The 25299-nt window shown below is 45.2% G+C and overlaps 1 protein-coding gene across 1 annotated transcript; it reads left to right on the top strand.

Moving 5' to 3' along the window:
• Positions 1 to 1407: 1407 nt before the first annotated feature.
• COPG1 (COPI coat complex subunit gamma 1) lies at positions 1408 to 24996 on the top strand. Its single transcript, XM_016118418.2, has 24 exons — positions 1408 to 1558; positions 2492 to 2544; positions 3196 to 3276; positions 3510 to 3581; positions 3768 to 3847; positions 4975 to 5050; positions 5319 to 5411; positions 5854 to 5940; positions 7210 to 7367; positions 7464 to 7597; positions 9492 to 9559; positions 9814 to 10002; positions 10945 to 11040; positions 13545 to 13788; positions 14449 to 14524; positions 15458 to 15561; positions 16029 to 16154; positions 16421 to 16489; positions 19345 to 19487; positions 19823 to 19994; positions 20720 to 20817; positions 22338 to 22476; positions 22685 to 22783; positions 24513 to 24996. The coding sequence occupies exons 1-24, from the start codon at positions 1522 to 1524 to the stop codon at positions 24641 to 24643; spliced, it is 2625 nt and encodes an 874-aa protein (XP_015973904.1). The 5' UTR covers positions 1408 to 1521; the 3' UTR covers positions 24644 to 24996.
• The last annotated feature ends 303 nt before the right edge of the window (positions 24997 to 25299 follow it).

Genomic DNA, 25299 nt, shown 5'->3' with positions numbered 1-25299 from the left:
CAACAGAAATATTCCTTTATCTGTCTAATCACTATGTGTACACCTGAATCTAATACATTGTATGCCAACAATAAATCAAAAAATTAATTAAAAACAATAATGAATATTTCTTTATAAAAGGCGCAGAATATTTCATCCGATAGCTGTACCATGATTCCTATAATCATCCCTTTATTGCTGGACATTTAGGGTGTTTCCAATTTTCTTGCTATAAAGCGCTGCATTGGGCAACTTTCTTTTCTTCTTTTGGATGATTTCTTCCGGATAAGGGGTGGGTTTATTGATGAAAGATTTTAAACATCTTTCTGGCTCTTGACAATTTCACGTAGGCGCAAAATCCGGCCTCCCCCTGCCCTGCTTTCCAGCAGCCCCCAGCCTCACTCTGCAAAGCCTGACCCTAAAGACTGCCCCCCACCGCCACTGCTCCTCTTCTTGCTCTGGATCACCTCCACCTTCTTCACCTGTAGGCAGGCCTCTGCCCCAACGGCTCAGCAAGGCTCCTTCTCCTTCCCGCCGGTCGTCGGGCTGCCCACTCCTGAGGCAAGCTGGTGCCATGCAACGCAGCACGTGACCATCCTGACTTGACTTTGCCATGGCCAATGCAATTTGGCACGTTGGTTCTCATCGCCCTTACCTTGGCTCTAAGGTGTCCCGACCAAGTCCCCAGGCACATAAACAGGATCATGTTTCATTCTGTTCTTCCCGATTCTTCCGGCTCCCAGCGCTAGGTGGAGCATCTAGTAGGCCCTTGACCAAAACCCGAAGTATTTAAAAAGCACATTAAAGTTTCTAAGCTGATCTTTTTACTTTAGTTAGATCCCTGAAAGTTATAAGTATAAATCAGTTTGCACCAGGAGCAAACGTGATAGAGGTGGGCAGATTTATAACAGTAAATTCATACACTAATTCATTCAACAAGGATTTACTGAGCACCTACTATATGCCAACATTATCCACGACAACGAATAAAAGACAATAAAAGCAATAATGTAAAAAGTGTATTAGATGGTGATTCGACCTAGGGAGAAAAATCAGGCTGGGGAAGGGGACTGAAAATGAGGAGTGTCTAGCGAGGCCCCGCTAACTAGGTGACATAGTAAAAACAGGTAACATTAATGGGCGTGTGGGGGGGCGGAGAGGGGTGTCTTCTGCGGGCCAATATGCTAGGAGGCTTCACTTCCGAAAGCCGTTTAAACTGACGCCACAATACAGAGAGGCGGGGACTATTACTCCCATTGTACAGCTAGGGAGCGCGTAAGGCGCCGAGCTGGAGTGCGGTCAGTTCCAAGTGTAAGGTCCCAGCCGACTCAGCCCCGCGCTTGAGACAGGGTTAATGCCGTACGCGGTGGAGTGGCCCAAATATGCGCCTGCGCAGAGAGTAGAGTGCGCCTGCGCAGAGCGCAAAGCGCAGGGCGACGTGGCCAGCCGGAAGTGGCTCGCGCGGAACCGCCGCCAGACTGTTTCTGCTAGCCGCGTCAGTCCCGCACAGGGCTGCTGCTTTGCGTCCCCGCCGGCACCACCATGCTGAAGAAATTCGATAAGAAAGACGAAGAATCGGGTGAGGGGGCCGAGGCTTGGGCCTAGGCCTGGGGGAGGCTGGACCATCGCGCAGGCTCTCAGCATTCTCCCTGGGAGCCCTCTTTCGGGGTTCTGTCCTGACTCGAGGCCGAGGCCCAGTGAGGTACAGAGGTTTGTGCGAAGATCCACAGCTGGTCAGTGGCAAGCCTCAAGAGTCTGAACATGCTCCACTCCCCCTCTTCCATTCTTAAGCTTGGATGACCTTGGGTGGGCTGTGCTCCTCCCTGGGCCTCGGTTTCCCCATCTGTCAGGGGAGTAGCAAATGCTCCTTTGTTACTTTCAGTGTCTGAACTCTTGAAATTCGCCGGGGCTGCGTTGATGCTGACCAAACTGGGGCATTATCTGTGTTGCCACTGTTCTGTGGCCAAGAACCTTAACTCTTACATTCGTTTATTCAGCAAACATATATTGAGCGCTTACTGCATGCCAGGAACTTTACTGTGTCTTGATACTGCAGTAGGAAAATGAGACACTAAGTGCCTGAGCTGGGAATATTAGAATAGTCACAGGCATCGTGGAGGAGACACATCAACCAAATAATAACACATAATTAATTACAAATGTGACATCAGCTATGAATAAATCCTAGTCACTGGGAGATAGTGGTCCCCACATATAATAGGGATTCAGTTGAGTACCATTTGTGTACATGAATGCAAGACATAACACTATGAGAGGCCTAGAGGGACTGTACTAGGGCTGCTGGGTGACTATAAGTGGTTTGGGGTAGAGGGCACCCCCTTACAGGAGAGTGGTAGGATCTATACTCAGGTAGAGCTTTTGATTGCCCTTCGGAGGAGTTTGAGCTTGACTACATAGACAAGAGGGACGGACATGTGTTGCTTCTCTGTAGGAGAATTTTGAAATTCAGGGTCACGACTTGTACTCAGTTTTCTCTGTTCTTTGACTGTAGGTGGAGGTTCCAACCCCTTCCAGCACCTTGAAAAGAGTGCAGTACTCCAGGAGGCAAGTGTCATTTGCTCCCCTGTATCTTTCATCATCATGCTCACTATCAATGCGATTGAGATACTAACACATTCAAAGTACTGGTTTAGAGAACAATAGTAGAGAAAACCTGTTCCTGGAAAGACAGGAACTTTGTTCCTGGAGAGAGTTCATTATGTTTACATTTTCGTTGTTGTTACCGATTTCTCTTTCTAGTTAACATTTACCAATTTTCTGTTAGTAAGTCAGTACAGTCTGCAGCCATGCCACCCTGAACAAGTCCGATCTCGTCTGCTCTCCGAAGCTAAGAAAGGTCAGGCCTGGTTAATACTTGGATGGGAGACTATCTAGGAACACCAGGTGCTGTTGGCGTAAAAAATAAGGGATTGTAAGCTGACAAGGTCATTGCAGTATGTGAGGTCAACCAAGGGTTGCCTCGCCTAAAAAAAATAAAATTAAAAAATAAGTCAGTACATTTCTAACTAAATTAAGGAAGGTATCGGGAGGTATTAATAGATGTATTAAAGAAAAAAAAAACTCTTATAGAAATAAGCTTGTCTGAGCAAGTGTATTTACCCTGGGACTTCTCAGCCTTTGAACTTGCTTGAGGGTAGTCAATGGAGTGAAACTAAACTGGCCTGGAAGGTAATATAATTCATCCCTTATTCTTAGGCCCGTGTGTTTAATGAAACTCCCATCAACCCTCGGAAGTGTGCCCACATCCTCACCAAGATCCTTTACCTCATAAACCAGGTAACAGGGTGAGGCTTCAGGGTGGAGAAAATGATGTTGGGGGTTATTGGGGGTGGTGCACCTAAGCTACCACTGTGTGGTTGTAGCCAGGTGCCCAGCTCTGGGTCCCCTCAGGTCCAATTCCAATGTGTTGCCTTTGATGGAGCCTCTGTAGGGTCTGAGGATCTGGCCTGGGCTGATTCAGCAGGAAGAGCCTTCTGGCCCCTCTGAGATTTCTTTTTTGATGAAAATAGGGGGAGCACCTGGGGACCACTGAAGCAACTGAGGCCTTTTTTGCCATGACCAAGCTCTTTCAGTCCAATGACGTAAGTGCCCCAACCCCAGCTTTCCTTGAGAGGAAACAGCTGTGACGGGGGGGGGGGGGGGGGGGTCAAGGGAAAGTGACCCCACCAGTCAGTGTGGACTGCCTTTGTGTCTTCTGGAGTTTTCTTGGAATTTTCTTTTGCTAACCTAGGCTAGAGGTCATAGAGCTTTTCCCATTTCTTTACTAGCCCACCCTCCGTCGGATGTGCTACTTGACCATCAAGGAAATGTCTTGCATCGCAGAAGATGTCATCATCGTCACCAGCAGGTGAGTCTTGAGTGTGTGGATGGTTCCTCTGATGGGTTCCACTGATACAAGGCCATTTTTTTCTCATATGTACTGGACAATGAGATTTTTGATAGACATATTGCCAGGTACCCTTCATCTTCTGCCTCCTTCACCTTTCAGTTACCACTGCCCACCCCATGACAGCGTCCAGAGCATGCCGTTTCCCTTGTAATTCTCTGGCCTTAGCTTAGGCACAGACCCTTTCCTTGATTTAGATAACTGAGCCAGCCCGGAACTCTCACAAAGAGCTTAGTGAGTACCAAGAGAAAGCACAAGAAAAATAGACACAGAGAATGCAAGAGGTATGTAAAGGCTTCCTTACTACCTACTGCTTTCTACATTACATTGAGTAACTTAGGGGACAGAAGTTACTAAAGTTCAATCCTGTTTTTAAGAACTGGGGCTCAGTTCTCTTATTTCTTGTCACAGATTTTTTTTGTGGAGGTGTTATATATTCATTTGTATGTTCATTTAGATAAATATTTATTGACTCTCTACCAGTCCCTGTGTGTAGCTCTGGGAATAGAGCAGCGAACAAGACAGACTTGGCTTCTCAGAATTCACAGAGAAATAACCAGGCAGTCAGGCCATTAAGATAGTATATAATATAGTTTACCATGGAATGTATGATGGGCTATGAAAACAGTAAAGAAGGGCACCAAACTTGAATTTGGATAAGGAATGGCCTCCTAGAAGAAATGTCTGAGTAGAGTCTTGGAGGAGGAGTGAGAAATAGCAGGACAGAGATGAGGGTGAGGGGATGAAGAGTTCTCTGGGCTGAGGAAACAGCATACACAAATGCCTGGAGAGGAGAGATCACATAGTGTATGTGGGGACTTCTTTGTTAAAGAGTTTATGATGCTTCATGGTAATGGCAGTAGGAAGCAGAGGAATGACCTGGTCAGTTTTGAGTTTTATAAAAATCCCTCTGGCTGTTTTGTGGAGTTTGACTTGGAAGAGGCAAAAGTAGAGAACACTAGTTAGGAGACTCGTGTAGTAATCCAGGCAAGTGTGATGGTGGGAGCTAGAGAAAAGTGGGCACGGACTTGTGCTTGGAGAAGGCAGGCCAGACTCCTGGGCATGGACAACACCTTCTCCCACTACAGCCTGACAAAGGACATGACTGGCAAAGAAGATAACTACCGGGGCCCAGCCGTGCGAACGCTCTGCCAGATCACTGATGTGAGTCTGCTATTCTCAGCCAGCCATCCTCCCCTTTTTCTGCTTTTCAGTTAAAGTTCAGTCTCATCCTTTGCATGCTTATCATTGTCCCCCATCTCCTAGACAAAGCACTGAACCAGGTGATGGAGGATGAGGGGTAGGGTGCACAGGAAACGTGTTTGCTTCCTTTCTCCTCACATCGTTCTTCCATACTCCATTGCCTGCATTCCTGATGGCTACTGAAGGTTGATTGGGTCCCCTCCTGCCCCACTCCTTGTTGTCCCCACAGAGCACCATGCTGCAGGCTATTGAGCGCTACATGAAACAGGCTATTGTGGACAAGGTGCCCAGTGTCTCCAGCTCTGCACTGGTGTCTTCCCTGGTGTGTAACTGTGGCCACGGCCCTGTAGGGCCAGGGGTGGGAGGTAGGGTGGGGTGCACGGTTTAGGATCAGGAAACCGAATAGCAGAGTCACTTTATAGTAGGAAATAAGTGTTTTTGTATCCCCATATCTGAGAGTCCCAACCACCTTGGTGAAGAGCGCTGGGGAACTCTGGGTTCATTGAGGAGGGGCCAGTTAGATGGCTTTGACCCATTTCTTGCAGTGACACATTGTTGGAGTTTGGGCCTAGCTGGAAATCTTCCAGGGCAGGGAGAATGATGGTGGGAGCCATCCTGTGCTTGTGCGTTGTCTCAGGACCAGGACAATGAAGAGGGCCTGGACTTTAAGGGAAGAATGAGGGCTGAACTGTGAACTGGGCCCAAGAGTTGTATTGGCAGAGTCTCCTGCCTGCCTGCCCTTTAATGTGCCCTGTTGCCCACAGCACCTGCTGAAGTGCAGCTTTGACGTGGTCAAGCGCTGGGTGAATGAGGCCCAGGAGGCAGCATCCAGTGACAACATCATGGTCCAGGTGAGGTGTGAGTGGAGCAGTGGTATTTAAAATATTTGGGCAGATAGTATGGCATTGGGCAGTCAGAATGGACTCTCACCACAGAGATCTCGGTGGCCCCTAGCCGGAGCAGGCTTTAATTGGATTGTCACTGGATTGTGGCAAGATTTGGGAAAGAATCTAGGCTACCCCTTAGGGCCATGGTGGGGGTGTTGGGGGGGGGGCGCGGATTAAGATTGCTTACCATTTGGTGCCAAAATATTCAAGTATTTTGATAAACGGCTATGTAGTGTTTGGGGGTATGCAGTGTAGCAAACCTGGCCCAGGCAGGCAGAGGGCATTCGGCAAGCAGTTCTGTTAGTGATGCATGGAAATATCTTGGGTGGGACTTTTATCTTTGTAACTCTTCTTTAGTGATCTAGGCCAAGAATTTAATTCTCTTGAGTTTCAATTTGTTTGTCTATAAAATGGGAGTGAAAGTTTCTGCCTCACAAAGCTGTGAGGATAAAATGAGACAGCATCTATAACATCTGACCCATCTGGCGTGTACCTATAGGTGGTCCCTTTGTGTTCATCTCTTCTCTTTCTCCTCGCCTTTTGCCCTGATTCTCATCTCCAGGGCCATCTGTGGCCGCTCAAAACACTTCCCCAGGGTCAGAGAAGCTTCTCACATAAAAGGCACTCACAGCCTCAGCGCTTAAATGCTACTCTCATAAGGAAACAGAAAAGAGCAGAAGGAACGGGAAATAACTGTGTACCTTACATCTCCAGAAGGGAGTCCTGGATTTCGAGCCTTCCAGACCTTGCTTTGACAGTACCAGCCATGAGTCCTTGGGAGAGTCAATGAACTAAGAATACATATCTTCAGGAGTGTCGTAGGGTTTACCATTGTAAGGTCTCATGTCTGAGGTGTCTTGCATGACACCTTGCAACACATGTCCATGCTCAGGGCCCATGTCCTGCCTCCTTTTTGCTGAAACATGCTGGGTCTCCTCCCATTCTTTCATCTCTGCGATGTCTATTGTCCCCCTTCATGATGTCTGTCAGGGAATGGAACAAGAACTACAGATATATTCATGTGGTTTGTTGAGTACTCTGTCAGGAGCTATCTGTAAAGACCATCTGGGGGATTTGTCACAGCCACTCTGCAGCAGCTACTGTGATGCCCATTTTAGAAATGAGAAAGCTAAAGCCCTCTCAGCCAGACACAGTGGCCTGCCCAGGGCCATACACACAACTAGTAGAGCTGGGCTTCTCATGCCTTCTCTGCTGCTATCTCCTGTCCTCTAGTACCATGCACTGGGGCTCCTATACCATGTGCGTAAGAATGACCGCTTGGCTGTTAATAAGATGATCAGCAAGTTCACCCGGTATGGCCTCAAGTCTCCCTTTGCCTACTGCATGATGATCCGGGTGGCCAGCAAGCAGCTAGAGGAGGAGGACGGCAGGTAACAGCTCTTGTCTCTCCTGGCTCTAGATGTTGCCTCATTCAACTTACCATGCGAAGCCATTTCCAACTTCTTGCCACCTGTGTTCTTTTGTAGCCGTGACAGCCCACTGTTTGACTTCATCGAGAGCTGCTTGCGCAACAAGCATGAGATGGTGGTATACGAGGCCGCCTCAGCCATCGTCAATCTGCCAGGCTGCAGTGCAAAAGAGCTGGCCCCAGCTGTGTCAGGTTATCGAACATTCCTTCACGCAGCCTCAAACATTGTGCTTGCTGAGAGCTAGGTCCTGGGCTAGGGGTCAGGGGAAGAAAGAAAATGCCCTTGTATAGGCCACAGTCTAATGTTAAGAAAAGGAATCAGTACCTAGTAAGCGTTGCTCTGTGCCAGGCACTGTACTACTGTACTATGGCCTGTCATGTGTGTTGCATTTTGGGGATGGAGTACTTTTAGTTATATCTCACCACTGAAGAGGCTGGGGCTCTGGTAAGTGGCAGAGGTGAGATTCAAATCGATTCAGATCTGCTCTACAGCATGTTGGGCTGACTAGCCATGTTACAAGAGGCTGGTGGAAGAACCCAAGATTTATGAAACCAATACATGCTCCCTGGGGGCTGAGCTGTCTCAGGTAAAGGAGAAAGCAATTTAGAGCTTGGACACTGGAGCATGATAGCCTGGGTTGGACTGCCTCTGCCACTTAGCAGCGGAGTGCGCTTGGGAAAGACATCCATTTTCTCCTTGCTTCACCTTCTCTGGAATGTGGATTGTAATTATGCCTGTTATGTAGGGTTACGGTAGGTAGTAAACCTATGTAATCTATACATATGGCTTAGAATAGTGCCTAGCATCAAGGTGGACCGTGTAAGTGTTATTTGCTGTTATTAAGGAGAATCTACCCACCTCAAGTTGTTTCACGTCTAGTTATTGAGTATTCAGTGCCTTGTTTGTACAGTTCCCTGTGCTAGGTGTTGAAACCTTAACTTTCAGAGTAGCAAGCATGCGATGATGCGGTAAGTATTTGGTACTGGAAGTGGGTATGTTGAGGGGTTAGAAAAGGAGAGATTCTTAGTGGTGCTAAACCCAAATTCAGAGTGAGAGAGTGAGAAAGAAGAGGAGAGTGTTCTAGGACAAACCCAATGAAAGCCAATATGTTATAGCAGAAGAGTTTGAGTTGCAGATTTTTCAGTCGTATGGACCTCGTGATTTTCTAATCTCTGTAATAATGGTGTAACCCGGTCAAGTAGAGAAATAGGATTCATGTTTAGAGAAAGAAGTCTCCCTTCTTAGAGATAAAAATATAAGAACAAAATGAATTCATTCACTGATTTGGGTGTTCATTCTTACTGTATTCCCCAAAAAGTATAAGAGAAGCCACGGTACAAAGAAAGGAACGTAGATGCTTCAGAAAACAGGAGTCATATTCACTATCACAGCCAGTGCAGAACTGAGCCATGAGCTTCCTGACAACCAAGGCACAGGGAGGGAGAGAGATGCTGCCTGATTTGTACCCACACAGTTATAAGAGCTAAGGCTGTTGTTTAAGCCAGGACTGCATAAATTCTGTTAGTTTCTGGATGTGCCTCAGGAGAGAGGAGTAGAGTTCTATTTCACAAAGGTCCAGGAGTCATGCTTCAGGTGCAGGCGGTCCTGGATTTCAGTCTGGTTCTGCCGATTATTGACTGCTAACACAATTACTTCAGTTTCTTTACCCCTTTGGGCCTCAGTCTTACCTGTTAAACGATAATTGTGATAAATAATAACAGTAGCTGCTTCATAAGGTTGTGAGGAATCAGAGACAAGGCACAGCAGCTCCTTAGCACAGTGCCTAGCATACAGCAGGTGCTCAGTAAACAGTAGCTGTCATCATTCACAAGACCCACTGGTCCGTTACACACATATTAAGGCCTGTACACATGGCTCAGGGACCCAGGGAGAGAAGAGCTTATTTCCTTGTTTAAGGTGGGGGTGCCAGCAGGGAAATGAGCTGAGCAGAGGATTTGGAACTGAACAGCTTAGAGCCCTTGCACATCCTCCCCTGTTCCCGCCCCTCCCCTGGAGATCTACCTGAGTTTTCCCAGCTGCTGAGCAGTGAGGGCAGCCTGGCACATGGCATCTATCTCCCCACAGTGCTCCAGCTTTTCTGCAGTTCGCCCAAGGCCGCTCTCCGCTATGCTGCTGTCCGCACCCTCAATAAGGTAAGGGTCCAGGGTGGACAGAATGGGGATCTGGATGTCTGAAAGGATAGGTAGAGGTGGTGTGATCCAGCTGGAGGTGTTTTCTAGCCCCTGACCTGGATAGGTATAACCCTGATCACATTTACTTTCTATCAGATGGTGAGATGAGTTCACCCAAGGGACCTCTGACCAGGATAGACCCATCCACTAGATTGACAGAAGTCCTATATTTTTTGTCTTGTTCCTGTCCATTTTTTTCCTCCTTCTCCAAACAGGTTGCCATGAAGCATCCATCAGCAGTGACGGCCTGTAATCTGGACCTGGAGAACCTGGTCACAGATTCAAATCGTAGCATCGCCACGCTGGCCATCACCACCCTCCTCAAAACTGGCAGCGAGAGCAGCATTGACCGCCTCATGAAGCAGATCTCCTCCTTTATGTCAGAGATCTCAGATGAATTCAAGGTACCTGGGGCACCTTGGGGACACCAACAGTCTCCAGAATCAGGAAGACTCTCTGAGCCCCCTTTCCATGTTCCCTAGGTACTAGTCTAGGATTGACCTGGGGGGCTGTTCAGGCTTGAGGACTCAGTAGAGAAGGCTACCACATCACCGTTCACAGAGTTCAGACTTGAGAGATGGACACAGTCCTCCCTTTGTTGTTTGTTTACATTGTTCCTTTTCACAGCCGGTTGGTAGGGCATGGTGTGAGGGCTGAGGGAATAAATTTTGTCAAAGATGATACTGTTTTCCAGTTCGGGTTGATGGTGGTACTGTTGATCAGTTTGCCTAAGGAAGGAGAGGGTCAGGTCTTGGATGAGGGAAGTGGGGAGGTAATTGTGATGACTGAAGACATGTTGTTTGTGGACACCGGTTATAGTTGTCTGGTAGACATTTGGAAACACTGAGACTGAGCTCAGACAAGATCTGCTGTCAGTGATATAGAAGAGGTGGTTAAAACCATGGGAGAAGGTAAGATTACTGAAGAGACTGTGAGAAGAGAAGAGGGCCAGGGACAGAATACCCAAAGAAGAGGAGCCAGGAAAGATAATGGAGGGGATCACAGAGGGGTTGGCAAGGTGATAGGAGACACAGAGAAGTAGGACAAGTGAGATAGAGAAGGAAGGCTTACAGACTTACTTTGAGGTTTGAGTAGCAAAGCAGAGTTTAAGGGACCTAGAGTCTGAAACTGGGACTATTGAGATGGCTCTGCTCAACACCCTCCCCTGTATGGGCTCGGGGACCGCATGCTCCCTGAGAGTAGGGATAGAGTGCCCCTTGTCTCCCTGCCCTGCCACATCCAGGGCCTGGCCTTGCCTAAGAAAGGACTCCATTGGCAATTGGAGAATTAAATGACTCAACCCTGGTAGCAGCAGGCTGCTGCTCACACATGTCTATTTAACTCAGGTGGTGGTTGTCCAGGCCATCAGTGCCCTGTGTCAGAAGTATCCTCGCAAACACGCTGTCCTCATGAACTTCCTGTTTACCATGCTGCGGGAAGAGGTAAGAGTAGGGGGCATGTGGAACATGCCAGGGCTCCTGGTGCAGGGAGTGACTTGGCGCTGGCTGCATGTTCAACTTGGAGTCAAGTGCCCATTCTTCTTGGTTGTACCCCGATCAGCCTGTTAACAGTGTAGATTTCCTGGTGTCTGCAGCCCTTTAAATTCCTCATGGACCAAGAGATGAACATACATCAATTACTGGTATTTATAGTAATAACTATAATGACTTATTACCCTGACTTTAAAGACACAGTGATGCTCTGAGGCAATGTTTGTGCAGAAGGTGGGAAGCCATGTACTGTCCTGGTAGCTAGTGTAGAAATATTCTGGGCTATTCAAGGAGCTCCCTGGGTGGTTTCTTGTGAAACTGATGCTAATGTGACATTTGCTATATTTTTGTTCCTGACATGAATTAATGATTCACTATGCCACCTTTCTTGGATATCTTAACAAAACTGGTTAATTCAGAAGAGCAGAAGCAAACGGTTTGTGGAGTAGATTTGGTCCCCAGATATTTGGTGTCCTTTGCCCCAGCCCCAGAGTGACCCTTGGACTGAGGCAGTAGAGGAGCTGTTGCCTTGGGTGGCTTTGGGTTTCCCAAGAATATTGGGAGGAGAGCACTAATGCTTAGGGAGCCTTCAGCTAATGAGCCAAGCACTTTGGAGACACTACACAGGATACACAATCTTGTGATCCTTATGACAGGCTTTGTCCATAGACATTATTTTCTCCCTTTAAAAATCAAGGATTTGAGACTCAGAGGTGCGTTGAGCTGCCTTTGGTCATCTGACCAGTAAGTGTCTGCGCCAAGACCTGAAAGCAGATCTGTCTGACTCCAAAGCCCATGATTTTCTCCCAGATCTCCTTTCCTCCCAGGAAAACTCATGGTTCCACAGAACAATTGCATGTAAGTCCTTCACTCATTAGAATACTGGACTTAGACACTGAGACCTTGTCTTCTGGAAATGGTTCTGTTTCTAGCTTTCTGCAGAGAGGCTTGTCATTCTCTAGTTAGAGCAACTGCCAGTAACGCCTTGAGGCACTTATTCTGAACTTAAAAATGAATTTAAGTGCCCACCAGGCTGACTGACTGACTGTGGAACTGATAATGAATAGTGTTTGCAAGTTTATGGTGCACCTTCTTATATAATTGCTTTATTAAAATACATAGTATCGTACACATAGCATCTTTGTTCTTCAAAAAACCTGTGAGGTAAGCACACTACTGGTCCTTATTATGAAGGACTATGAGGCTCAGACAAGGAAAGTAGCTCACAGACATAAAACAAATTAATCTGAAAACAGGGGCCAGATTTGACCCACAGATAAATTGTACTTATACAAAGTTTTAAACATTTCACATATTCAAATAAAGTAGCCATTATTTAAAAATCATCTATTACCACAGATTTCTAGTTTTCTCTTGAAAAACTTGTAAGATCTGGCAACACTAGGCTAAGTGGTGATTTCCCTCTTTAGATGAGACAGGCGCTGTCTATTGCCCCACCAGTCCTATCCGATTGGCTTGGTGTTGCCAGGTTACATGACTGGCACCTATAGGCATCTCATTTATCACCTCTGTCATTAGAGTCTGTAAGTAGTGGAGCATAGTTTTAATCCAGGATCTTCTGATTCTCTGCAGCCCAATTTTGCCTTTCTTTTTTAATCATGATAAAATACCTATGACATAAAAATTTACCATTTTTAAGTGTAGAGATTAATCAGTATTGTTAAATATGTTCATATTGTTGTGCGACAGATCTCCAGAACTTCGTGATGCAAAACTGAAACTGTATACCCATTAAACACTGACTCCTCACTACCCCTCCTACAGCCCCTGGCTATGAATTATACGACTCAAGGGACCTTATATAAGTGGAATCATGCAATATTTGTCCTTTCGTGACTATCTTATTTCACTACACGTGATGTCCTCAAGGTTCACCCACATTGTAGCATGTACTGAAATTTTCTTTTTAAGGCTGAATAATATTCCACTGTATATATAGACCACATTTTGTTTATCCATCTGTCAATGGACAGCTGAGTTGCTTCCACCTCTTGGCTATTGTGAATAATGATGCTATGACCATGGGTATACATATATCTCGTCAAGACTCAGCTTTCAATTTTTGGGGGTGTGTACCCTGAAGTGAAATTGGGATCACGTGGTAATTCCATTCTTAAAAAAATTTTTTGAGGAACCACTGAACTGTTTTCCATAGCATGTGTAGCACCATTTTGCCTTTTATCTCAAAGCTGGGAAGAAAATAATACTCAAAATGTTTCTTTTAACCCAAATACTGTTAGAACGTCAAAAGCCCCAGAGAGCATTCAGTTTAAGCCTTTTGTTTTACACAAAAAAGATCGAGCACAGAGAGCCAAGTCTTGTCTCCAGGTTCTGTGTTTGGACCACTGTCCCTGGACCTGGTTAGGGTCCGAGTCTCACAGCTCATTTCTGGAGAGAGCAGCTTCCTTGTTCAGATTGAATCCCCTCTGCTGTAGGGTGGCTTTGAGTACAAGCGGGCCATCGTGGACTGCATCATCAGCATCATTGAGGAGAACTCAGAGAGCAAAGAGACAGGGCTGTCACACCTGTGTGAATTCATTGAAGACTGCGAATTCACTGTGCTGGCCACCCGCATCCTGCATCTCCTGGGTCAGGAGGGGCCCAAGACTAACAACCCCTCCAAATACATCCGCTTCATCTATAACCGAGTAGTTCTGGAGCATGAGGAGGTCCGGGCAGGTAGGTCTAAGCCAGGACTGAACTTGAACTCTTAACTTATTCTTGAATAGACTGCCCTAGCAAAGGGACCTGCCCCGTTGGGGACAGGGCACTTGGTGTTCTTGCTTCTTAAGCTCAGTTTTTATAATATTATAGAAGGACCTTAGATGCTTAGAGGTCATCTAGGTGAATGGTTCTTAATCTCTCTAATTTGTTTTATTGATTTTTTTAAGTTTCACTTTATATTAGTGTTTATTTCTTTTTTTAATAGCTTTGTAGAGATATAATTCATATCCGTAAAACTCACTTTTAAATGAGTGTGCAACCATTATATTTTATTTTTAATTTATTGTTTTTCTCATGCCCACTGGACAGATTTTCCTATTTTAGTAATCTATAATCATTAAGTAATAAATAGTTCATTTTTTCACTGATATTTTACATTTAACTATGAATTAAGGCCATTTGGCTCCAGAAGCTGAGAAGCCTGACATTGTGTCCAGCTCCTGGGGACTCATCAGAGTTAATGCTGAAAATGGTTCTTGGAACTCTAGTTTGGGGCTGCCTTCTCCACGAAATAGATGAAGAAGTTGAAGCCAGTTGGTACCAAGATCCACCCAGAGCCACTCATTGTGTTGGCTCTGGTGTGTCTCGTATATCATATGTACTTGATAAACACAGGTGCTGTGAGTGCTCTGGCCAAGTTTGGAGCCCAGAATGAGGAGATGTTACCCAGTATCTTGGTGTTGCTGAAGAGGTGAGTATAGGCCTGAGGGCCATGATGAATGACAGTTCTCTCAAGCCCAGGCAGCTTTCCTTTGTTTCTTTTTAACTAAAAAAAGGTGGCTGTAGGGAGGGAGTTACACAACTATGGACTATAAGAAAAAAATAGAAGGCATAGAAGAGCACGAAAAAATGTAAGTCACCCAGATGTGACTTACATTTACAGAGTTGCACAGCCATCACCACAGTCTAAGTTTTAAAGATTTTTATCACCCCAAAAAGAAACCCTGTATCCATTAGTAATAATTCTCTATTCCCCTAAACCAGCCCTAGACAACTACTAATCTGCTTTCTATCTCTACAGATTTACCTATTCTGGATATTTCATATAAATGCCATCATACAGTCTTATGGCCTTTTGTGTGTCTGGCTTCCTCACAATATTTTCAGGGTTCATTCATGTTGCAACACAAACCAGTACTTCATTCCTTTTTATTGCCAAATATTTCATTGTACGGCTATATACCACATTTTATCCATCTATCAGTTCATGGACATTTGGGTGGTTTCTACTTTTTGGCTCTTATAAATAATGCTACTATGAACATTCCTATACAGATTTTTGTGTGGACATATGTTTTCAATTCTCTTGAGGATATAACTAGGAATGGAATTGCTGGGTCAGATTAAATTCTTTTTCGATGTGCTGTTGGATACAGGAGATTGCTTCTCTTACTGGGGGAGCTTTAGTGAGACGATCCAGGGAATATAAATATAGTTACCTCTTAGTTAATTAGAGTTTTATGGACTCTTCTGTGGGTTTGATGGCTGGATATCACATCTGGGGACTGAGCTCTCAGCTCTAGGAGATCTGCTTTTTCTCACCACCCTCTGGTGAAGCCCTTCAGGATTCCTCCTGTCACCCCTGTGGGGCCCCAGTCAAGAGTACCTTGTGTTCCAACTGCAGGTGTGTGATGGATGATGACAATGAAGTCAGGGACCGAGCTACCTTTTATCTTAATGTCCTGGAGCAGAAGCAGAAGGCTCTCAATGCAGGCTATATTCTAAATGGTGAGTCTTTCCCTGTCTGTCTTTGACCCACACCCCTATCAGAGCTGTGACCCTTTTCATCACTCCAGAGCAGACACACCCTCCCTGAGCAGGTATAATTTGAAGTGAGATGCTCTTGGCTAGACCTTCATGGCAACTTCATGGCATCTCCGTGACCTTAGGAGACCTCAGGTCTTGCAGTTCACAGCAGTGTGGGTGGAAACAGCCCAGTGAATTGAAACACTAGTCATTAATAAAAACCTCTATTAGTGCTTTACCCTTTGTCAATCACTCCTGTATGGATCTTTACTCTGTGCACCAATCCTATGAAGGAGAGTATGAATAAGGAAGTGGAGGCTCAGAGGTTAAGTGACTTTCTCAGGGTCATACAACTTAGATCCCAGGGCCTCAGTTTTCTGTGGAGGATTCCTGGTGCTCATTCTGTCATGCATTCCAAGCAGAGTAGCCTCTCTCCCCCTGGCCTCTAGGTCTGACTGTGTCCATCCCTGGTTTGGAGAGGGCTCTACAGCAGTATACTCTAGAACCATCAGAAAAACCTTTTGATCTCAAGTCTGTGCCCCTGGCCACCACACCCATGGCAGAGCAAAGAACAGGTAAGTAACACCTGTACTCCTTTCAGAGGCCCTGCATTGGCTGCAAAGCCACTAAACAACTGGGATGGAATGGGTTATACTGGGAGGAGGGAATAATCAATCCTTTTTATCTCTGCCTCAGGAATTGGAGACACATGCACCAACATTTGCTTTCTTTCTTACATGTTCTGTACTTCACACTCTCAGGAAATTATAATCCCTAAGTGACAGCATCATGCTGCCCCATTACTGGAGTTATTGGTCACCATGTGTATTTACTCCTGCAGAAAGTACTCCCATCCCAGCAACCAAGCAGCCTGAGAAAGTGGCAACTACCCGGCAGGAGATCTTCCAGGGTAAGTAGCAATGCTCAGTGGGACTGTCAGGAGCAGAGCTCAGTCTCCTCAGCTTTGGAGTAGTTGCTCACCTCAGGGGAATTCAGAGTAAGAACTGTTCTTTATTGGGTCTGTCCTGAGTTCTGGGCCCTGAGAGAACCAGAGGCAGTACATTTGACCCTCATATGGAGGATATTAGGTCCATTTGGAATCTGAGGCATAGGAAGTTCAGAGAGAGTAAGTGATTTGTCTAAGGTTGCAGAGCAAGAAAGTGGAGGGGCTGGAATTGATCCAGAATAAACTGGCTCAGAGCTGCCTCTCAACCTTGGTTCTAAAGGCTCAAAACCATGGAGCTCAGGCCAGTTCAAGATTTCTGATTCAGCACAGTTGGGGTCCAAAGACATTGGTACTTTTTCTTGAGTCCCAGATGTGTTCAGTCCACATTGTAACGCTTTGTGTAAGTATCCATCCATTCCTCTGGTCTTGCATTTTTAAGGGGCGAGGCTGTGTATCTAATCGCCAGACCATTTCTCCATTGAGTTCCTACCTTCAAGGACTAGCACATACTTTTCTTCCTTTGTGAAGCCCTCCCTGATCTAAGCTCTTTCACCAGATCACTTCTACTCTAGCTCTCCTGTCTTTTCTTAAATAGTTCTGTGTGATTCTTCACATATTTTTGTCTTTTATTTTCTCTGTCATAGCACTTAGCACAGTGCCTTCCTTCCTCTAAACAGGCCCAGTTACTGTTGAATTGAATTAAATCCTTCCTATTCCATTCCAGAATCTTGTCTCCTGTCAACATATTATCTTTCAGATTCAAGAAAACTAGGATCCTGAGCCAACTGGGATCACCAAATTTAACCTTAAACTTAAACTTAACCTGAAACTTCTTTTTGTATTAGTTCTCAGTGGCTTCACATAACACAAATTTATTATTTTATAATTCTAAGACCAGAAGTCCAAAATGGATGTCACTATGTTGGGAGTGCTGAGCCCCCTCTGAAGGTTCTAGGGGAAAATAATTTCCTTGCCTTTTCTAGTTTCTGAAGGCCGCCTACATTCTTTGCATAGTGACCCCTGCCTCCCTCTCATGAGGACCCTTATTGGGCTCACCCAGGTAATCCAAGATAATCTCCCCCACCCCAAGATCCAACTTAATTATATCTCCAAAGTCCCTTTTACCATGCAACATAACATATTCACAGGTTCCGGGAATTAGTGCCTTAACATCTTGGGGGAGGGGGGTAGTCATTCTGCCACACCTTCCAAGGAAGACTCCTTCTAAGCCCCTTTGAAGGTATCAGTTCCATTTTAAAACAATCTTTCAAAGCTTAACATTTATTGACCACATGTTAAGTTCCAGGACTTTGCTAGATCTAGACATTTATTGCCTCATTTATCTTCACAACAACTCTGTGAGCAAGATTATTGTACTGATTTTATTGATGAAGACTCTGAAACTCAGAGGCATTAACTGAGAACTACTAGCAGAATCCCCTAGGTAGTAAATGTCAGGTCTGTAAACTTGAGGCCCAATGAAATGAATTCCCATAGAAAAGCACTCTGGTTTCTCATGATCATGGTGGCCTAAGAATTCCTCCTAATAGCTAAGCTGGCTCTTTCTGGGCATCTGGTAAGGCCTAGCCCTATCCCACACAGCCAGGTTCTAGCAGTGGGCTGGGTCCTCTTGCCTGCACATTGTACTTTTTCTTGAGTCCTTTGGGCTGCAGAAGGCTGAAGCAATCACGTAGACTCTTTTTGTGGAGGGTTGGGAGGAACAAAATAATGACAATAATGCTACTTTCTGTCTCTGTCCCAGAAACATGAATTGAGTACCTTCTAAGTACAGGGCAAAATATTGGATCCCTGGCTTCTGGGTATAATTCCTGTACTTACAGACTTCATTTTAATTGGGAAGACAAGTTGAAAATCTTAGAACAATGGTCTTCAAATATTAGTAGATATCAGAGTCATCTGAGGACAGTTCTTAGAAATTCAGATTCCTGGGTCCCAAACTCAGAGAGTCTGATAGAGCAGATTCAGAATGGGTCCAGGAATCAGAGTTTTTAACAAGCCCCCACTCCTAGGTAATTCTGACACAAGCGATCCATTGTCATTGTTTGGGGAATCCTGCCCCTGCCATAGACTGGGGAAGAGAGCAGCAGCTTTAGCCATCATAGGCGGATGTCATGTACAGACAGCTGTCAGATGCCTCATTCACCTGGACAGGCCAGGGTAGGGGTCCATGGGCTTTGAGCCAGAGAACCCAGCTCACTGCTGGAACCTGGCTGTGGAGTGTAGGGCTAGGCCGTACCAGATGCCCTTCTGCAATACTCTGAATCTGAAACATCTCTTTTTGTTTTATTTTTAAATTACAGTTGACATACAATATATTAGTTTCAGCTGTACAATGAAATACCTGTTTATTGGCCATTTGTCTTAAGTGACAAATGTATAGGAGCAGTTTTTCTTTTATCTGTGTCTGCAGCTATAACAGCATTTATCTCATTCTCTTAACCTTTTCCTACTCCCCATCTTCTTTTAAGAATCCTTGCTGAGTTTCTAAGGTTGAGAGAGTCTCCAAATGGATTATGCCTAGGACATTGGGGTCTCCAAGTCAGTTTGTTGCTTCTGAGGTTTTTTTCTGGGCCAGAGGGGAGGAGAGTATTTATGGTGGGTGATACAACTTGAGCAAAGTTAGGAAGATGAGAAAATGCATCAATATATTTAGGAAATAGTGAGTAATCAGTTGTGTATACTTGTCTACCCCCAGAAGGTGAAAGACTTTGAAAATTAGGCAGAGCATTTATTAGAAACCATCACAAGTTGGTCTGGGAATTGAGAAGTTGAGTAAATGTGTGGCCTGTGGTTTTCAGAGCAGCTGGCAGCGGTGCCAGAGTTCCATGGGCTGGGGCCCCTCTTCAAGTCCTCGCCTGAGCCCGTGGCCCTCACTGAGTCAGAGACAGAGTATGTCATCCACTGTACCAAACACACCTTCACTGACCACATGGTGTTTCAGGTGAGCAGGGAGGGCTGAGGCCCTGGTAAAGGACTCCTGAGACCAGGGAGTAGTCTCAGGTCTCATGGGTCCTATAGGGTCCTAGGGTACCTTCCCCATACACCGAGTTGGTTGGGAGCCCAACTCGTTGACGGGGTCTTTCATCAGCTGGTATGTCTCTTGTATCCTTGACCCAGGACCTTTCTGGCTCCTTAGTGTCAGCATGGAACCTGGGTAGGGTGACTGGGATGGGAGGCAGCTTGGCCCATAGCATGAGAGGTGGAACCTCCTGGCTCTTCCACTGCAACAGGGCTTGGACCTAGAGCAGTGTCTAACCCCTTTCCTCTCTGGTCCAGTTTGACTGCACAAACACTCTCAACGACCAGACCTTGGAACATGTCACGGTGCAAATGGACCCCACTGAGGCCTATGAGGTGCTCTGTTATGTGCCTGCCCAGAGCCTACCCTACAACCAGCCTGGGACCTGCTACACGCTGGTGGCACTGCCTAAGGAAGACCCCACAGCTGGTGAGACCCTCTCCAGATACCAGCCTGGCCTTATGGAAGCCCTCAGGATCAGGATGGGGGTGGGTGGGGGGGGGGGGTAAGCAGCTTGTGTACCAACCATTTGTCTTCTATTGGAGCTTCAGCTCCTTGATTTCAGTCCTGAGAAAAAGAATGGCTAAGTGCTGGGTACTTTTCATACATGATTTCATTTCCTCCTCATGGAAGACCAAGGGGATAAGTACTACCCTCCGTATTCATAGATGAAACTGAGACTCGGGTTAAATGACTTGTCTAAGTTCAAATGGCTGATAAGAGGCAGAACCCAGGTCTATCTTGTCCTGAAACCAGTACCCTTTCATTATACCATGAAAGAGTACAAAGATAGGCACAAAGACAGGGACAAATCCTGAAACACCCCAAATCCATTCCTCCCAAGGAAACCACTAGCTTCTTTTTCCAGGCCTCAGACAGTGGGCTTGTGATATGTGGATGTAGCTGTCCTGTGTCATTTCTGCTTTCCTCTTCTTCCTTTTCCTACGAGGAGACTCTGTGAACCCATGACCTGACTCTCCTGTCCTTTACAAGGTGGGGCCTTCTGTCCAGACTTGCGGGGTTGAATGATGTGTTGCTGGTACTGATGACATGACAGAGGCCAAGAGGGCCAGTAGTGGCCACCTGCCCTGTGGAAGATCTCATCCCTGTAGTGGCTCAGGACATACTAACCAGAGAGCCCTTCTTCCCCACAGTGTCCTGCACATTCAGCTGCATAATGAAATTCACTGTCAAGGACTGTGACCCCACCACTGGGGAAACTGATGATGAAGGCTATGAGGATGAATATGTGGTAAGAAGTTAGTGTCAGGAGGCTCAGTTTTGTGCCTGCAGCTAAGAGCGACTCTCTCCATGAGCTAATGACCAGACTTGAAGCATTTTCTTCGTGTTTTTAGCTTTGCAGCTCTCTTGAAACTTGTTTAACTTGAAAAAAGTGACATGCTTGTGTATGAAAAGAAAACTTGAGAAACACACACAAAAAAACAAGTATAAACAGAATAACATTACCCACAGATCTTGGGAGTTATTTTGGGGTGGGGGGAAGAGTTATATAATTGAAGTCATTCTGTACATTATAGATCTTACTGTTTTCACTTAAAACCATAGCATATTTTCCCGTGTCATTACAAGTACTTCATAAACACAATTTTTAATGACTTTAAAATACTCTGTTATATAGTTGTATCGTAACTCACTTGATTCCTTTAATGTTGGGCATTTGGGATTCCACATTTTCACTATTTACAAATGCTGCATTAAACATCCCTTTCAGTACAAATTTTTATTTGCATTTCAGGTTATTTCCTTAGGATAGATTTCTAAAAGTAGAATCATTGGGTCAAAGGGTAAGCTTGATTTTAAGACTTCAATTCATACTGTCAAATTGCTTTCTAGAGAAATTAGATGAGTTTGCATCTACTAGACAGTCCTTTCATGCGCTAAAATAGCTCTTCCAATCCTACCTTTCTGAGCTTGAATGGAGTCATTCTGGGATTTGATCATGGGGCAGTGGTTCAGTGCCACCTGAGCATAGACCATGAAGCTCAGTTTGAAAACAGAGATTATTAGAGCTGCTGTGGCTAGAGGGCCAGTCACTGTGAAATAAAACTGACATCACTGTTGTGTCATCCTAGAACCATTGTTGAGGAGGGGCTTTCTCTGAGCCAATGGGCAAGAACTGCCCTGGGACCAAGTGAGCTCCTTGGGAGAGCTGGGTCTGAGGCATTGTTGTTATTGTAGAAGCTGAGTCCTACTTATGCATAGCTTAAACATCTGCAAGAGTAGGGCCCCAATGAAGATCTGCTGGGTAAATGAATGGGGAATCTTTATGTACACTCAGGTCTAAGGTTGGAGAAGGGGGAAATTGTGTGTCATTTAATGAGGACATAGCTAAGATTGAGGTGTGGGTCAAATATATGTCAGGCTTAGAGGACACAGCTGAGGTAAGCGAGAGGACATGCTGAGTCAGACTTCTGTGAATATTCCTGTGCAGTCCCTGGATCCTTGAGCCACTGACTAGTGAGGCTTTTAGGAGAGATGTGATCTTGCAGCTGAAACTCCAAGGTAAGTAATTGAGTCAGGGCGTTTTCCATTGAAGTGAATGCTTGTCTGTGAGCACCTTGAGGACAGATACCTGGTCAAGTTGTTGCGTGTTCCCAGAGCCTAGCACAGTGCTCAGTACCTAGCAAGTACCTGCTTAATGTGTTGCAACAGGAGTGAGCAGTGAGTTAAGAGCAGAGGCCCAGAGGTGCGCAGAGCTAGGACTCTGTCTCCTGGGAGATATGTGCCTAACTTCTACCTCCATCTCTCCAGCTGGAAGATTTAGAAGTCACTATAGCTGATCATATCCAAAAGGTCATGAAGCTGAACTTTGAAGCAGCCTGGGATGAAGTAGGGGAGGAGTTTGAGAAGGAGGAGACATTCACTTTGTCTACCATCAAGACACTTGAAGGTAAAATCCTTGGCTGCTGTTGAAGTACTCTTCATCTTTCCTCCCCACCCCTGCCCCCACAAGGACCCAGAGCTATGTCTCCAGCACATACTTCAAATGCCACTTCATTAAAAGCCCCTCAGGGCAGGATTAGGGAATGGGGGAGTTTTGGTGCCACAAAGGGGAGATAACATATATGACTTAATGATATTGTAATTTCTCCCTACAGAGGCTGTGGGAAATATTGTGAAATTCCTGGGAATGCACCCTTGTGAGAGGTCAGACAAAGTGCCGGATAACAAGAACACCCACATGTTGCTCCTGGCTGGTAAGCAGCATTTCTGGGTGGGAAAGGCCTGGGTAGCTGCAGCCTAGATGCCGCCGCAGCCTGGGTGGGAGCTGCCACTAGGAATGAAGGATTCTAAATTCATGATGTCGAAGATTCACAAAGAAAAAAAAGACTTGCAGTGAAATATCTATTTCCCAACCCTTGCTGCCAGTCATCTAGTTCCTTTCCAACAGGCAACCATTGCTACTATTACAAACAATGCCAGTATGTCCTTCCAGTGATGTTATGAATATAAAAGCTAATATATCCATTTTTAATTCATATGTTTACGTACAAATGGTTTTGCTTTTCACTGACAGTAGTGCATCTTAGAGATCTTTCCTATCAATACATAGAGTCTCCTCATTTTTTTTTAATCGTGGTAAGACATATGTCACAGAATTTCCCATTTTAACCATCTTTAGGTGTACAGTTCAGTGACATTAAATACACTCATGTTATTGTGCAATTATCGCCACTATCCATCTCCAGAACTTTTTTATCATCCCAAACTGAATCCATATTCTTTTTTACAGCTGCCTCATATTCCATTGTATGGATGTACCATATTTTATAGAACCATCCTGTATTGATGAACATTTAGATTGTTCCAGTCTTTTGCTATTACAAACAGTGCTATAATAAGTAATCACACACACATATATGCATGTACACACACATACTTTATTTTGTTTGTGTGTGCTGAGGTCAAAGTGCATTTCTCATTTTGATAAATATTTGCCTCCCAGTTGCCTTCCATAGGAATTGTATGCCTGTCTTCCCACACTCTGGACAACGTGACATGTTATCAAACCTTATGATTTTTGCCAATCTGGGTGGAAAATGGTATCTTAGTGTAGTTTTATTTTACATTTCTTATATATTGAATGATGTTAAGATTCTTCTTCTGTGAAGTGCCATTTGTACTTTCTGTTGTGTGAATTGTTTTCATATTCATTGTCTAATTTTCTAATAGGAATGGGATTTAAGCATTCATCATGGAAATCTTTAAACATAAACGAAAATTGATTAGTATAATGAACCCCCAAGTGCTCATCTTCCAGCCTCAACAACTACAGCATTTATAGCTCCTGCCCCCAGATTATTTTAAAGCAAACTATAAATGTAGCATTTTGTATGTAAATCTTTCTGTATCAGTGCTTTTCTCTGAGATAATGACCCTTTGTTTAAAAAGGAAAGGGGCAATACAATTATCAAACCTAAAACAATGAATAAAAGGAAATGGAAGCGTCCCCCCCAGCATTAACAGGGCAGGGAGGTTGCTCTGCTTCAGTGCCCTGCTCACAGGTGACAGCCCCTAAGCCCATGTTTCTGGCCACACTGAAGCAACCCAGTCCCTTGGGTCTTGCGGACACCTGCTCTGTAGTTTTGTCATGATGGGGCTGTCCCTTTATCTGTGCTCTTAGATTCAACCAACATGTATGAGAACCTCTGCGACACCTAGTACAGACTAATATGTCCATTAATTTTATCTTGGCACAAACTTAAAATATGGTTAGTATTATCTCCTCCACTTTATAGCTGAAAATTCTACAGCTCAGAGAGGTAAAGTGACTTGTGCAAGGCCTCACTCAGGGATTTCAGCCAGGTCTCCTGGTCCCAGACCCACTCGCATTTCACTACCCTAGACCTGCCTTGATCAGTTGCTGTGAATGGCACTCAGCATAGCTTCTGCCTTACACACCTGTACTTTTCTCTTCCCTTCTAGGTGTGTTCCGGGGTGGTCATGACATCCTGGTGCGTTCCCGGCTGCTGCTTTTGGACACAGTTACAATGCAAGTGACAGCCAGAAGTTCAGAGGAGCTGCCAGTAGACATCATTTTAGCATCTGTGGGCTAAGAGGCCAGGCTGCATAGGCCCTACTCTTCACCTCTGTCCCCAGCACTATGCAGAAGTCTCACCTTTGTCATGTACCCAGTGGAAACTCCTTCCCAAGCCTCTATATACAAAAACAATTAGGAATCATTGGGGATTTTCTTTTTTTTTTTAATTTAACTTTGGCCCCAGGACTGTTTGTTAGGGGATAACCTTTTTTTTCCTTTTTATGAATAGGGGATGATTTTAGTTTATCCTAGAAGTTGCTCCCTTGCCTGCCAGGGGGGGACATCACAAATAAATAAAATGCTCACATTTCTTGAATTTATCCCCAAAGAAACCAGCTTATCCGTATTAAAAAAATCAGCATGTATTTATTGAATGACTGGTAACTTCTGCAGACTCATGCATAGGGGCTCCACCTTCTCTTCTCACCACCACTAAGGAAACACCTACTGTATCCCTTTTGCATCCATAGCCCTTTGGCTGCGGGACTTACCATGAGGCAGGACCCTCTCCTCGTTTGTCAACCCCACGCCCAGGAACAGGAGCAGTGCAGGTTTGCTGAGGGAATGGCAGCAGCCGAGAGAGTTCACGCACTTATTCTTGCATTTTCACAACCACCCTCCTTTTCTAGGAGATAGATGGAGGTTCAAGAGGGTTTGGGGTGGATGACCCAG

This window comes from Rousettus aegyptiacus, unplaced genomic scaffold (assembly GCF_014176215.1).
Source record: "Rousettus aegyptiacus isolate mRouAeg1 unplaced genomic scaffold, mRouAeg1.p scaffold_m13_p_12, whole genome shotgun sequence".
In the NCBI taxonomy this organism is placed as follows: domain Eukaryota; kingdom Metazoa; phylum Chordata; class Mammalia; order Chiroptera; family Pteropodidae; genus Rousettus; species Rousettus aegyptiacus.
The sequence above is the reverse complement of the archived record's forward strand: the minus strand, read 5'-3'. Positions and strand labels throughout refer to the sequence as shown.

Coding starts and splice junctions, on each gene's coding strand:
- COPG1 (XM_016118418.2), top strand. CDS start 1,522: ATGCTGAAGAAATTCGATAAGAAAGACGAAGAATCGG. Junction 1,559..2,491: donor TAAGAAAGACGAAGAATCGG/GTGAGGGGGCCG, acceptor CTTTGACTGTAG/GTGGAGGTTCCAACCCCTTC. Junction 7,598..9,491: donor GCTGGCCCCAGCTGTGTCAG/GTTATCGAACAT, acceptor ATCTCCCCACAG/TGCTCCAGCTTTTCTGCAGT.